This window comes from Rhinatrema bivittatum, chromosome 3, assembly GCF_901001135.1.
Source record: "Rhinatrema bivittatum chromosome 3, aRhiBiv1.1, whole genome shotgun sequence".
NCBI lineage: Eukaryota > Metazoa > Chordata > Amphibia > Gymnophiona > Rhinatrematidae > Rhinatrema > Rhinatrema bivittatum.
In genome coordinates, this window is record NC_042617.1 from 375,526,290 (window position 1) to 375,541,886 (window position 15,597).

The following is a 15,597-nucleotide window of genomic DNA, read 5'->3' on the forward strand; positions in this document are numbered from 1 at the left end:
CACTTTGTAGTAACAAAATGTGCTTGTAGGTATTGGGGAATTGCCTATTTTGAGAGGAGATTACTACAAATTTTCTCTGGTCTCCCTATAAACTGCTGCCACATTAAAACTGTTATACCTGTTATTTTATGTACATTTTATAGGGGGAAGATGAGAAGAGATGCATTATGCATGCATGAACGTTTGTGTGTATATGGGGAGGGGAGGGGAGAAGGGGCCAGCAGTGGCAGGATGTTTATAGGCCCAAGCCTCAAATCTTTTAGGTATCTAGCAACTTGACTTGAATCAATTTATGGGATTTCCTTAGAACTGGAAGAAGAAAAAATATACGGAATCGGTCCTCTTAGATTGCAAGGTTCAGGACAGCTTTAGTTCTGAGCAATCATTATAGGTACTTGATTTACCACAACTCAGAGTAGATAGACTCATGTGAGGAAAGTCAGATAAGTTCAAAGAATACAAGATGTCCTTAATTCTTTCATTCTTTGTGAAGGCTTAAAATGAGGTCACAAATAGGAAATGCTCAGGTGGAATCCCAGGTTCTTTCAGGGTCCTCCCCTTTTTCATATCGATTAATAAATGATGACTGTCATTCAGTGCAGTACTTTTTTCATGTTTGTTTCTGGTCTGGAAATCACTGTGTAGACTATTTGTGGGAGCCTCCCAAATGCCCGGAGAGAAATATTCCATAGACTAATGCAGATGGCAGAGACTTCAATTACCACATCTTCCTCAATGACCGAAAATAAACAGGCCAAGCTTGCTTTTCCAGAGCCCCGAAAGTACAACTTTCCTTCCAAGTTGACCAAAATCTATTAAAATCAGTTTTAAGTTCAGTTAGATCAAACTAGAGTGGGTTGTTCATTTTGGGATGTAGAGAGCTAGAGATTTTCTTAAGAACTATTTTGCCATATAACATACAAATAGATAGGGCTTCCATAATGCAGGTATACTGTATATTTACATCAAGAATTCTATCAAGTCAGCCACCTGAGTTACTTTTAAATGAAACTAGCATCAAATGCTATTGTTTTGCTTGCTTTATTTTCTTACCTTAATACCTTTATTCAAATTGCCAGCACTGGCTTGATGGGAAAATTTATTTTCCAAAGGAAATGTGATAAAGTGTTTCCTCAGCGACTCCAGTGGGATATCTGAAAAATTCTAGAAAATTCCAGAATTGTGATGTAGAATTTATTTTCAGTGGAAATATGCAAGAGATTTGGCACAGACTTAGAATGCCCAAAACTATCTATGCTGTTCACACATATATAATGTTATTGCATTCATAGAGTCTTGTCAGGATATTTGAGCAAAATCCTTCATGGTCCTCCAACACAGACTATGTTTGAGGAAGCTGTGTCAGGAGGGACCAATCTTAGTTGCATATCTTTCTAATGTCAAATGTTGCCTTCATACAAGAGTTATTTGAGCTATGTAATAACTAGTTCTACATCCAACAGATGTCTAGCAATATTCTTTAAGTGCTTAGGTTCTGCATTTTTTTCCTGTTTTATAAAATGATTATCCTCAACCTGTGGCTCTTGATGGGCCTTAGTGTGACACTTTTTAAAAAAAATTTATATTCTATTATATTTTTATAGTGTAAGTAACATGACAGACAGTGCCTATTTACTATTTACATTTATTCACCAAGATTTGCAAAGAGCTTGAGGCGATTTAGAGCACAGATAATAGACTAAAATACACTCTCAATATCATTGCAATAAAAACATATCAAATATATAATACAATAATACTGTAAAAATGATAATACAATAATATAACTGATAGATGTATACATATTTTATCCTGCAAATCTTTTATTGCAGGATAAAGTGTAATCGTTGGGAACATGCCTTTGTCAAGACCCCAAAATATATGTACATCAGATGTGCTTCAAATAAAAAAATTCACTGTGAAAAATAATTAAATTTGAAGAGGCAGATATTTAATGAAAGCAAGTTACATATTAAATATTTAAAGAATTTTTAAGTTTGACGCCTTTGTGGTCTAGTAGCCAACTATTGGTCGGCTTTCTCTTTATCCTGATTGTTTGTTGTGATTTTTTTAAAGCATTATTTTAGTATAGGAAACCAAATGACCAATCAGTGGAACTACTGATTTCTGATTGGTTATTCTAGTTATGCTGTTTGGCAAATAAAGGACTGATTTTTGATTGGTTATTTCAGTAGCACTGTTTTTGAAAGTTACTATTTGAGATAAAGAGTAAAGGTTGATTTATTGTTTAGCAACATTATTAAGAGTATTTTTTGAAATGGGCAACATCTATTAAAAATCTGCTTGAGTTTGGCATTTTAATAATTAATCATATATAGAAGAACAATACTTTATTTTTGATTGTCGCATTGGCATGATTTTTTCAAAACAGCCTCCATTTTTATACATCATAAAAGGATCAATCAGAGTAGAGAAGAAAAGGACCAATCTCCAATGAACTAGTTGACTGGCACTCTTTTTTGAAAGTAAGAATTAGCAAAATTTTCTTTAAGCCTATTATTTTAATAGCCAATCAAATTTTCATCTGAACAAAATAGTATATAAATCACATGGATTGCAAATCTGTGGGTCGAAATTTGGTAACTAAGGGGTCATTCACTAAAGCTTTATCGCGTGCGTTAGGGCCCTAACACATGCGATAAGGCCATATTGCATGCGAAAAGGGCCTTTTCGCATGTGATATAATGCAAATTAGAGGGAGGGGAGGAGTCGGGGCGGGGGGAGGGAGGAGTCGGTGGTGTCTTCGCTGCCGGTGATAACATTACCACTATCGTCGGCAGTAGCGCGTCGAATAGCACCACCTTTCATGGTGGTGCTATTCGGTGCGAAAGCTGGCAGCGAAGACACCGTGGTGGTGCGAAGGCTGCGGGCTTTCGCAGGCCCGCCCCCCATTTTTGCTGGATTCATCATTCAGCGATGAATGATGAATCCAGGCCTAAGAAGAGAAGTTTAAGTATGAATTTTTTTTCAATCTAGAGATAGCTTTTTAATAACATTTTTTATTCCCTGACCTAGTTCAGGTGAGTAAAACGTGAACCACATGGCTTTCCATTCTCCTTTTTTCTGGAAATTACAATAATGGGATGATGCATGTGTCTAATACAGAGATGTTTCCTTTTTGCTTGATATCACGTTACCTCTAGTGGAATCTCATACAATAGGATAAGAGTCAGAGTGATTTTTGTCTTTGTCATATTCTTTCCAAACAAGTGAATACAGCAGTTTATGTTTTTTTCAAAAAATATTTTTGCATTATTATAAAATTTAAAAAAGAATGATATAAGAAGAGTTTTTTGACTTATGACTGAAAGAATCAGAAATTTGCATTTTTAATGTATGATCAGTTTCTAAGGTTTTTTCCCTTCTTTTTCACGATTATTTAAATAAAACTCACAATTTGCTTTCATTATATATACATGCCTCCTTAAATGCAATCATTTTTCTCAGTGAATTTCTTTTCTTATTGAATAGTTTTTCACTGATAGAATGTCATATTGTGATTTTTTTTTCACAGAGGTGTTTGTCACTTCTCACATCAAAATGCATTGAGCCTGTTTTTATTTCTTAAGGAAGATCTACTACCTCAGTAATTATCTGATTTAATTCACTGTTAAACCAGTTCTGATCTGCTTGGCGACACAGCCTGTCTTCCAGAATACGCTGGATTTCATGCTGCCAGAAAGAAATCACTGTGGTGGAGTCCTCCCGGTCTTCATTCGATAGTCTCCGAAGACACTACCAGGAATAAATATATTGAGAGTTCACACCTCAAAGGAGTAATGTGAAAATACATCAGTCTAAGAAAATGCACCAATCTGGAGACCACTTTTTTTGTACAAGTGTAAGATCCATGGGTACTTTAACAGGAACTCAAAAGAAAGTATGACCATACCTCCCCTTTGAAAACAACCCCAAGAAGCAGTATGCACAGAGATTTGCCTATGCTTTTTTCTGCAGGTATTTTTTCCCTTAAAAATAAAGTCAATACATTTGAAAATGTAATCTATGTGAATTTGTTAGGTTTGGTGGCTCGCGAAACTCACTCACCCCCAACACCGCCCAATCATCCCTGCGACCAGGACATCGACTCCTTCAATAAAAGTTACTCAACATGGCATGGAACGCCACCAGACACTGCTCCCCACATCCTCCACTAGTCACATGCACGCCCGATGGTTAGCTTCTTAAAAGGCTCACAGTGAGAACTCAGTCACGGTGCCCCCCTGATGACATCACCAGGACTCCTCCATAAAAGGTGCCTTCTGAGGAACATCTGGTGCCTTGGCAACAGGTCTCCTGATGGATCTGTTCCTCAATGTGTGTTGCTTCTCCTTGCCTTGTCTGTCCTTGTCCCTGCTGCTTGTCTTCCTATGTCCTGCCTCCTGTTATGCTTCTGTGTCCTGGTCCTTCTTCCTTGCCCAATCCTCTTCCTCTGTGTTTTGGTCTGTCCCAGTCCCTTGTCTTGCCTATTTTCCCTGGCTTGACTTCCTGGTTTGACCTTGGCTTACTATCTGACGCTCCTCATTGCATCCTGGACTCAACCCTCTGCTTTGGTCCTGGATCTTCGCTTGTCTGCTGCCTGCCCCCTAGATCTTTGCTTATCTGCTGCCTTCTCTGACCTTCAGCCTATCTCCTGGATCTTTGCTTGTCTGCTGCCTGCCCCGACCTTTACCTGGAATTGGTCTCTCCCCTGGCTACCATTCCAGGGGCACTACTAAGATCTAACGTCCGTCAAAACCCAAGAGCTCAACCTACGGGGGCGATGGTTGGTATAGGCGAAGTTCCTGCCTGGCCCACTCAGGGTACAACTGCCAGCTGTCAATGTGGGTCAGACAGGCTTGCTCGTCCAGCAGCACCAATCACACCACAACACAAGGGTCCACATCCCTAACAGCATTATTTCCCTCCCACCACCTCAATATGGCCTCCCCCCCCCCCCCCTCTCTGGGCCCACCTAAGATTTATCCAGCTAAACATACCTCCACTGTTGATGTCTGCACATACCTTTAGTCAGATATTCGCTGGACAATTTTGAGTCAGCCAATTTATGCAAATAAGCATTGACCTCTGAAAATTGTAATCCTCACATGAAAGGCATGCCTTCTGTTGGCTAAACATTTTATATAGCTGCCATTATGTGGTAGTAGATTCCAAAATTGCAGAATAGCTTTTTTGTTTTTAAATAATGATCTTCTAAAATACATAAAAATGGCAGTCTATTGGCCTGGTAATTTGCATTCTTCATGACAAATCGGAAGAGTTGGATTTGAGCCCCAGTCTCAGGTTCCTGCTCTGTAGGATAACTCCTCATTAGCACTCATAGCTCACTGCACAAGAAGGCGACTCAACCCCTACAGAAGTGACTTAACTACAAATAATGTGCATGAAGTAGCCATTCATTTTTGCACTACAACACCTAGTGATTGGACAAGAGTTATATCATTCCCTTTTAGCCACACAATGACTATCTCTAAGTGGCACAAAATGCAACATTACAAATAGCTAGTTATCTTAGCTGCCCTTGTTTGTCAGTTAAGAGAGGGGAGCTATTTTAGATCTAATTATTATTGGAATACAGGATTTAGTGACAGGTAACGGTGGAGGGGCCACTTGGCAATAGTGTTTATAACATGATTAACTTTGAACTAATGAATGGAAGGGGACAATATGTAAATGTACAGCTCTAACAATAAACTTTCAAAAGGGAAACTTTGATAAAATGAGGAAAATAAAAAAACCTGAAAGGTGCAGCTACAAAGGTTAAGAGTGTACAACTGGCGTGGACATTGTTTAAAAATACCATTTTAGAAGTGTAGTCCAGAAAGGTGGAAGGAAGAAGGAAGGCCAAATGTTTACCAGCATGGTTAAAAGGCAAGGTGAAACAGGCTATGTTAGCCATAAAAACTTCCTTCAAAAACTGGAAGAAGGATCCATCTGAAGAAAATAGGAAAAAGCATAAGCATTGGTAAGTTAAATGTAAAAGATTGATAAGACAGACGAAGAGAGAATTTGAAATGAAGTTGGCTATAGAGGCAAAAATTCATAATAAAAATTTTAAAAGATATATCCGAAGTAGGAAAACTGCAAGGGAGTCAGTAGGACTGTTAGATGATCGAGGAGATAAAAGGGCACTTAGGCAAAATAAGGCCATCGCGGAAAGTCTAATTTAATTCTTTGCTTTGGTGTTTACTAATGAGGATGTTGGGGAGATACTGGTTCTGGAGACAGTTTTCAGGGGTGATGATTCGGATGAACTGAACAAAATCAGGTGAACCTGGAAAATATAGTAGGCCAGACTGACAAACTGAAGAGTAGCAAATCACCTGGATCAGATGATATACACCCCAAGGTTCTTAAAGAACTAAAAAATGAACTTTCAGACCTATTGGTAAAGATTTGAAATGTATCATTGAAATCATCCATTGTTCTTGAAGACTGGAGGGTGGCCAGTAGGGATGTGCAGACCAAAAGTTTAAGTTCATAAGTCCATAGGTCGAAAGGGGGGGTCATTTGCGGTCAATATGGACATATGGAGAATTCCATAAGTTGAGTCTATGTCCATATGTGCAAATAAAATTTAAACCCCTCACCCGCCTTAATCCCCCCCCCCCAAGACTTACCAAAACTCCCTGGTGGTCCAGCGGGGTCAGGACGCCATTTCTGAACTCCTTTGCAAGGAGCACGTGAGGTCGGCGTCACGTCGGAGTGACACGGCGTCACGTGATTCCCCTCGGGTCCGCTCCCGGACCCTCGTTGGGCCCAAAAGGCACTTTTGGCCAGCTTGGGGGGGTCAGGAGGCCCGGGAGCAGAACCGCGATGGACCACGTGACGTCGGCGTCACGTCGGAGTGACGCGGACGTCACGTGATTCCCCGCGCGTTCGCTCCCGGACCCTCACGGAACTTTTGGCCAGCTTGGGGAGTTTTGGTAAGTCTTGGGGGGGGGATTAAGGAGGGTGAGGGTTTAAATTTTTATTTAGATCAACAATCGCAATTTCCAACGTATTCAACATAGCTATGTTGAATAAGTTGGAAATCCGATCGTTTATGCCTCATCACTTTTTTAAGTTAAAAAAAATAAATAAGTTGCGTTTTATATTTAAGTTCAAAACGAATGCACACCCCTAGTGGCCAGTGTAACCCTGATATTTAAGAAGGGCTCCGGGGTGATCTGGGAAACTACAGACTGGTAAGCCTGACTTCAGTGCCAGGAAAAATAGTGGAAATTATTCTAATGAACAAAATCACATGACATGGTTTAATGGGACACAGACAGCATGGATTTACCCAAAGAAAGTCTTGCCTCACAAATATGCAACTTTTTTTGAGGGGGTTAATAAACATGTGGATAAAGGTGAACCAGTAGATGTAGTGTATTTGGATTTTCAGAAGATATTTAACAAAGTCCCTCATGAAAGGGTAAATTAAAAAGTCATCGGATGGGATGCGATGTCCTTTCATGGATTGCAAACTGGTTAAAAGACAGGAAACAGAAAGTAGGATTAAATGGTCAATTTTTTCAGTGGAAAAAGGTAAACAGTGGAGTGCCTCAGGGTTATGTACTTGGATTGTTGCTTTTCATTATATTTATAAATGATTTGGAAAGAGATACAACGAAAAAGGTGATTAAATTTGCAGATGACACAAAAATATTCAGAGTAGTTAATTCACTTGCAGATTGTGATAAATTGCAGGAGGACCTTGCAAGACTGGAAGATTGGGCAACAAAATGGCAGATGAAATTGAATGTGGACAAGTACATATTCTATAGTTACACGTTGTTAGGTTCAATATTAGAAGTTACCACCCAGAAAAAAGGTCTAGGCATCATAGTGGATAACACATTGAAATCGTTGGCTCAGTGTGTCCTGCAGCAGTCAAAAAAGCAAACAGAATATTAGGAATTATTAGGAAGGGAATGGTGAATAAAACAGAGAATGTCATAATGCCACATTGTCACTCCATGATGAAACCTCACTTTGAGTACTGTGTGCAAGTCTGGTCACCACATCTCAAAAAAGATATAGTTGCACTGGAGAAGGTACCGAGAAGGGTGACCAAAATGATAAAGGGGATGGGACAGCTCTTCTTTGAGAAAAGGCTAAAGAGGTTAGTGCTTTTGGAGAAGAGGCAGCTGAGGGGTGATTTGATAGAGGTCTATAAAATTATGAGAAGACTAGAATGGTAAATGTGAATCCGTTATTTACTATTTTAGATAATACAAGGATTAGGGCTCAATGACCCCAGGTTTGGAAGGGTTTGTCTTTGGAAAGTGGAAGATGGGTTTTGAGAGAGCTGTTGTTTTTGAGAAGAGTTTGTTGTTTTTGAGCCTGGTCCTCCCCAAGGAGGATATTCACCTCTTCTTTTGGAAAGTTGGGATAAGGTGCTGTGATTCTCTATCAACCAGTAAGGAGGGGCAGCAATGACCTGACAGAGAATAAAAGAGAAGAAGTTTGGGAGATTTTGTTCCTATTATTTGGGAAGCACATTTTTCCATCAGTTCCTACCCACTGAGAAGGAAGACATTTTGGGTTTCGAACATTTTTTTGGTTATATCATCAGAGAATGAGAGAGATAAAGAGATCCAAATCCCCACTAGAAGCCCTCATTCCATGACTAAAGAGTGTTGTGGTGTGCCTCGTGATTGTCATCTAAGGGACACTGACTCAGTCAGTAGAACTGAGTAAAGAAAACATTTTGAATTATTTAAGTCTGTGAGAAGATCAGTTGGAGAATTTGTGTTGCTAGTTGGACTTAAGTATGTTTATTGGTTATAGTAAATTTATTTTTGGTACACTCCACCAGAGTGTTCAATGTCTATTTTAAGAGTTTGAGGTGCCAATCAAGGACATCCTCAGTGTGAGTACATCTGGGGAGCAGAGACTGAGAGTACATGTGTTGGTGCCCACTCTTATGAACCTAGGGCCCCGATGGTTGAATCCTCCTTTCTGCAGTGAACTGAGTGGATTGCGAGTAGAGAAAGACAAAGTTGGGAGTAAAGTAGCCCCAGGGAGGTACCTGAAGAGGGGATTAAAAGTGCATTGAAGAAATGACCAAGGGACAGTCCCCCTGATCCTCCCTCCCTATGTATTATGAGCCATGCTTGCACTAGACAAATACAGGATGCTGGACTAATAGGAGGTAAGGCTGTGTCCCCCTGATGACTCAGCATTAGGATCTTCTGGGGTGAGGGGGCGAGGCTTGGGGTAGGAAAGGGGGAAAAGAGATAACTTTTTAAAATGACATCAGGTGGAAGGGACTTTTCCATGGTTCATTTCTTTAGTATGTTGAGTGGCAGCGAAAGGGGCTCTTCTATGACTCATATTTGGTTGGAGGAAGGGTGATGGGGTGGGGCTGTCTTTTGGCTCATTTCTTGAAAACATCGGGTGTGAAGCATGGGAGACTGCTGCCTCTGGACACAGGTATAGATGACTAGATTTAAGCCAGATGACCTTGTGTCTTGATTTGAGCATCTAACCCCTAGATTCATCAAAAAAGGTGCTTGGTTAGGCTAATTACCCTGCTCCTGCATAGGCAATTTCCACAAGGTGCAATACATTTATCACACCTGTGCTATTTTTCACTTCACATGCTGATTCACATGGGATAGGTGGCGATGTCCTTTCGTGGATTGCAAACTGGCTAAAAGACAGGAAACAGAGAGTAGGATTAAATGGACAATTTTCTCAGTGGAAGGGAGTGGGCAGTGGAGTACCTCAGGGATCTGTATTGGGACCCGTACTTTTCAATATATTTATAAATGATCTGGAAAGAAATACGATGAGTGAGATAATCAAATTTGCAGATGGCACAAAATTGTTCAGAGTAGTTAAATCACAAGCAGATTGTGATAAATTGCAGGAAGACCTTGTAAGACTGGAAAATTGGGCATCCAAATGGCAGATGAAATTTAATGTGGATGAGTACAAGGTGATGCATATAGGCAAAAATAACCCATGCTATAATTTTACAATGTTGGGTTCCATATTAGGTGCTACAACCCAAGAAAGAGATCTAGGTGTCATAGTGGATAACACATTGAAATTGTCGGTTCAGTGTGCTGCGGCAGTCAAAGAAGCAAACAGAATGTTGAGAATTATTAGAAAGGGAATGGTGAATAAAACAGAAAATGTCATAATGCCTCTGTATCGCTCCATGGTGAGACCTCACCTTGAATACTGTGTACAATTCTGGTCGCCGCATCTCAAAAAAGATATAATTGCAATGGAGAAGGTACAGAGAAGGGCTACCAAAATAATAAGGGGAATGGAACAGCTCCCCTATGAGGAAAGACTAAAGAGGTTAGGACTTTTCAGCTTGGAGAAGAGATGGCTGAGTGGGGATATGATAGAGATGTTTAAAATCATGAGAGGTCTAGAACGGGTAGATGTGAATCGGTTATTTACTCTTTAAGATAGTAGAAAGACTAGGGGGCACTCCATGAAGTTAGCATGGGGCACATTTAAAACGAATCGGAGAAAGTTGTTTTTCATTCAACGCACAATTAAACTCTGGAATTTGTTGCCAGAGGATGTGGTTAGTGCAGTTAGTATAGCTGTGTTTAAAAAAGGATTGGATAAGTTCTTGGAGAAGTCCATTACCTGCTATTAAGTTCACTTAGAGAATAGCCACTGCCATTAGCAATGGTAACAATAGACTTAGTTTTTGAGTACTTGCCAGGTTCTTATGGCCTGGATTGGCCACTGTTGGAAACAGGATGCTGGGCTTGATGGACCCTTGGTCTGACCCAGTATGGCATTTTCTTATGTTCTTATGTTCTTAATACATGAGAGAGAGAGAAAGAGAGGGAGAGAGAGAGAGAGAGCACCTTTATGTAGAGTTAGTCTGAGAGTCTCTCTATATGTACCATTGTACAGAGGCACTTTGAATCGGGGTGGGTTTTTGAAGGTGGGGGGGTTGGGGGGGGGGTATTACAGAAATCATCTGAGGTATTCATAGTAAAATAGACATCACTAAAGATTCGTAGTTATTATAATGGATGAAAAGTATAACTAGAAGAGTAGATTTGTGTTGTACAAATCAACTCCTCTAGTTATACCCCCTCTAAAGTGGTACATATATAGAAAGTACCAGAATCTCTCTCTCTCTCTTAATGCTGAAGTGCGTTATTTAAGGCCCTAGCGTGAAATGATAAATGACCTTGTAAGTTAGGTTCCTAGTGCTGTAAATCAGTGCTCATTGCATAACTTTCCTCTCCTAACCAAATCCTGCCACTGATCCACATTTAGAGTGGTTAAATTTAGCCACTCAGCCCTGGCAAATTTTCAAAGTTTTTTATCTAGTTGGTTATGTTCTGACTTAGGGGGTTATTTTCTAAACATTTATCACGTGCGATAGGATTTAAATTAGCTGGAGGGGAGGAGTTGGGGTGGGTAGGGGAGGAGTCGGAGTGGGTAGGGGGATGAGTTGGCCATGGCACCGCTGCTGGCGAAAATATGAGGCACATTATCGCCGGCAGTAGCACGGCGAATAGCAACACCTTTTACGGTGTCGCTATTCGCTGCGAAAGGCTGCAGCTGGCTGTACTGCGGCCGGCGAAATCGCACCGCCGCAGTGCGAACAGCTGCGGCCTTTCACAGGCCCGCCCCCCCTCGCCCCACCCCCTTTTTCGCAGGATTCATCATTCCGCGAGGAATGATGACTCCTGCCCTTAGCTTGTTAGATACATTTGAAAATTCAGCTCAAGGTAAATAACGAGACTGGAAACAGATGGACTCTGAAAGGGGTAAAGAAACAGTTTCCAGGGATGTCTATAAATAAGTTCAAGCACAAGGAGGTCATGATATGAAGTTAGAAAGAGGAGGCTCAGATGAAACACCAGGAAGTCTTTTTTTTACTGAAAGGGTAGTGGATATCTGGAACTACTTACCAATAGAAATGGCAGCAACCAAAACAGGATATCCACAATTAATATACTGTATTTGCAAACAATGGAGACAGTGCATGCAAATCTATCTCATGCATATTCATTCCAGATAAATAAATATAATAAAATATAATATCCTGAAAAACCAGACCTGTTTGCGGCTCTTGAGGTCTGGAGATGGCCACCCCTGTGGTGACAAAGTAGGCAAAAGAAAACTGGGCAGACTGGGTGAGTCACGAGGTCTTTATCTGTTGACAACTACTATGTTACCATATTAAATGCAGAAACAGGGTTTGTGAGGAATATCTTTAGTGAAGCTTTCACCAAAGCTCACTCGAAACGATCTTAAAAAGCTGCAAAATATGTAAAAGAGAGGATTGATTGGGAGCACTTGGCACTGTACCTGGAATGCTTTATTAATATCTCTTAGTGAGAAAAGATAATGTTGTCTCCCTGGAGTTCCAGAGGGAATCAGAACTTTTTTCACTGCTTTCAAAAGACGGCAGGAAGCTCTGACTAGAGCTGTGTGGAGTTCTTCCGCTAAAGGCAGACCATCCTTATCACCCATGTTAGCCTGCAGATAAACAGAACATGAAACTTTAAGTCCACAACTGATTGTATGCATTGCAACCATATGTTTCCCTTCCCACACTTCAGATGACAGGCTGCATTGCGTTGTGTGCTACTGAAATTTAAGAATTTGTCTGTCTCGTATAAGAACATATGCACCTAAGGATTGCTGCATTGGGTCAACCAAAATGTCCATCTAACCTAGAATCCTGTCTCTGGCACTGACAAACAGCAGGTGGTAAGAGCAAGTGTATAGTAAATGGGATCTCCTGTTTCTTACACAACTGGTATTGAACAAACTAAAAATGGCCTCATTCATCAATTTTTCAGCATTTGTTTGAAACGAATGCACACCCTTAGTTTCTTTGACTCACTGTAGATGGTATGTGCTTGATCTAACCAACACTTCTTTTCTGAGCGATCTGAGGATATCATCTAGTCTGTAGGAATTCTGTGTAAACCAGAGCATGACTCTGAGCTAGCCTGTGTTTACAACTCAAAAATGTACACCTAGTACCAGTATCTTGCAATCAGTATGAAAAAGCTATTGATTTTAAATATTAAAAAAACTCCACAAGTAGTCAGTACTAATTTAAAGGACTGATTTAAGAACAGAAGAAGTTGCCATACTGGGTCAGACTGAGGGTACATCAAGCCCAGTATCCTGTTTCCAATGGTGGACAATCCAGGAATCAAGTACCTAAACATTAAATAGATCCCATGCTACCAATGCTGATAATAAGCAGTGGCTATTTTGTAAGTCAACTTGACTGCAAGTTTACGGACTTCTCCAGGAAAATTGTGCAAACATTTTTTATACCCAGATAAGTTAACTGCCTTAACCACATGCTCTGGCAATGAATTCCAGAGCTTAATTAGGTGCTGAATAAAAAATAGGTTTTTTTATTTGTTTAAAATGTGCTATTTGTTAACTTCATGGTGTGCCCCCTAGTCCTTGTATTACCTAAAAGAGTAAACAACTGTTTTACATTAAATTGTTCTAGTCCTCTCATAATTTTATAGACCTCCATAATATCCCCCCTCAGCCGTCTCTTCTCCAAGCTGAACAGCTCTAACCTATTTAGACTTTCCTCATTGGGGAGCTGTTCCATCCCCTTTATCATTTTGGTCACTCTATACCTACTCCAGTACATCAATATTTTTTTTGAGATAAGGTGACCAGAATTGTACACAGTATTCAAGGTGTGGTCTCACTATGGAGTGATACAGAGGCATTATGACATTCTCTGCTTTATTCACCATTCCCTTTCTAATAATTTCTAACATTCTGTTTGCTTTTTTAATTGCTGCAGCACACTGAGTCGACAATTTCAGTGTATTGTCCACTTTGATGCCAGATGTTTTTCCTGGGTGGTAATTCCTAACATGAAACCTAACAATATGTAACAATATCATGGGTTATTTTTCACTATATGCATCAACTTGCACTTGTACACATTAAATTTCATCTAACATTTGGATACCCAATCTTCCAGTCTCACAAGGCCCTCCTGGAATTCATCACTATCGGCCTATGATTTAACTACTCTGAATAATTTTGTATCTTCTGCAAATTTGATCACTTCACTCATCACTTCCCTTTCCAGATCATTTATAAATATATTGAAAAGCACCAGTTCAAGTATAGATCCCTGAGGCACTCCACTGTTTATCCTTTTCCACTGAGAAAATTGACCATTTAATCCTACTCTCTGTTTCCTGTCTTTTAACCAGTTTGCAATCCACAAAAGTACATTGCCTCCAGTCCCATGACTTTTCCATTTTCTTAGGAGCCTCACATGGGTGACTTTGTCAAATACCTTGTGAAAATCCAAATATACTACTTCTATTGGCTCACCTTTATCCACATGTTTATTAACTCCCTCAAAAAAAAAAAGAGATTTGTGAGGCAAGACTTTCATTGGGTAAATCCATGCTGTCTGTGTCCCATTAAACCATGTCTATCTATATGTTCCACGATTTTGTTTTTAGGAATGATTTCCATTATTTTTCCCAGCATTGAAGTCAGGCTCACCGGGCTATAATTTCCTGGATCACCCCTTGAGCCTTTTTAAAATATTGGGTTACACTGACCACCTTCTAGTTTTCAGGTACAATGGATGATTTTAATGATAGGTTACAAATTACTCTCAAGAGATATGAAAGTTCATTTTTTAGTTCTTTCAGAACCCTGTGATTTATACCATCTGGTCTGGGCATTTTGCTACTCTTCAGTTTGTCAGTCTGGCCTACTACATCTTCCACATGATTTGGTTCAGTTCATCTGAATCATCACCCTTGAAAACTGTCTGCAGAACAGGGATCTCCCCAACATCTTCATTGGTAAACGATGAAGTAAAGAATGTATTTGGTCTTTCCACGATGGCTTTATCTTCCCTAAGTGCCCCTTTATCCTCTCAATCATCTAACGGTCTAACTTCCTGCTTTGGATATATTTAAAAAAGTTTTTATTATGAGTTTTTGCCTCTATGGCCAACTTCTTTTCAAATTCTCTCTTAACCTGTCTTAGCAGTGTTTTACATTTAACTTGCCAATGCTTATGCTTTTTCCTATTTTCTTCAGATGGATCCTTCTTCCAATTTTTGAAGGAACATTTTTTTTGGCTAAAATAGCCTCTTTCACTTCAATTTTTAGCTAAGCTGGCAGGCATTTGGCCTTCCTTCCACCTTTCTAAATGCATGGAATACATCTGGACTGCACTTCTAAGATGGTATTTGTAAACAATTTCCATGCCTGTTGTATACTCCTAACTTTCAGTTTTTTTCTATCTTCCTTATTTTATCAAAGTTTCCCTTTTGAAAGTTTATTGCTAGATTTACTTATTGTCCCCCTTCCAGTCATTAATTCAAATGTAATCATGTTATGATCACTATTGCTAAGTGGCCCCACCACCATTACCCATCTTACCAAATCCTGCATTCCACTAAGAATTAGATCTAAAATAGCTCCCTCTCTAGACAGTTCCTGAACCAATTGCTCCATGAAGCAGTAATTTATTTCACCTAGAAACTAAACCTCTTTAGCATGTCCTGATGTTACATTTGCCCAGTCAAGATTGGTATAATTGAAATCTCCCATTGTTACCACATTGTCAAATTGG

At 39.8% G+C, this 15,597-nt stretch overlaps 1 protein-coding gene across 1 annotated transcript in view; it reads right to left on the reverse strand.

Moving 5' to 3' along the window:
• The window catches only part of LOC115088599 (dynein gamma chain, flagellar outer arm-like), a 535,861-nt gene that overhangs the window by 193,797 nt on the left and 326,467 nt on the right, over positions 1-15,597 (reverse strand). The window contains exons 64-66 of the mRNA XM_029596857.1: positions 12,310-12,480; positions 3,604-3,756; positions 1,054-1,164 (exon numbers count right to left, since the gene is read on the reverse strand). Coding sequence (XP_029452717.1) covers positions 1,054-1,164; positions 3,604-3,756; positions 12,310-12,480 — 435 coding nt within the window. The remainder of the gene's footprint in view (positions 1-1,053; positions 1,165-3,603; positions 3,757-12,309; positions 12,481-15,597) is intronic.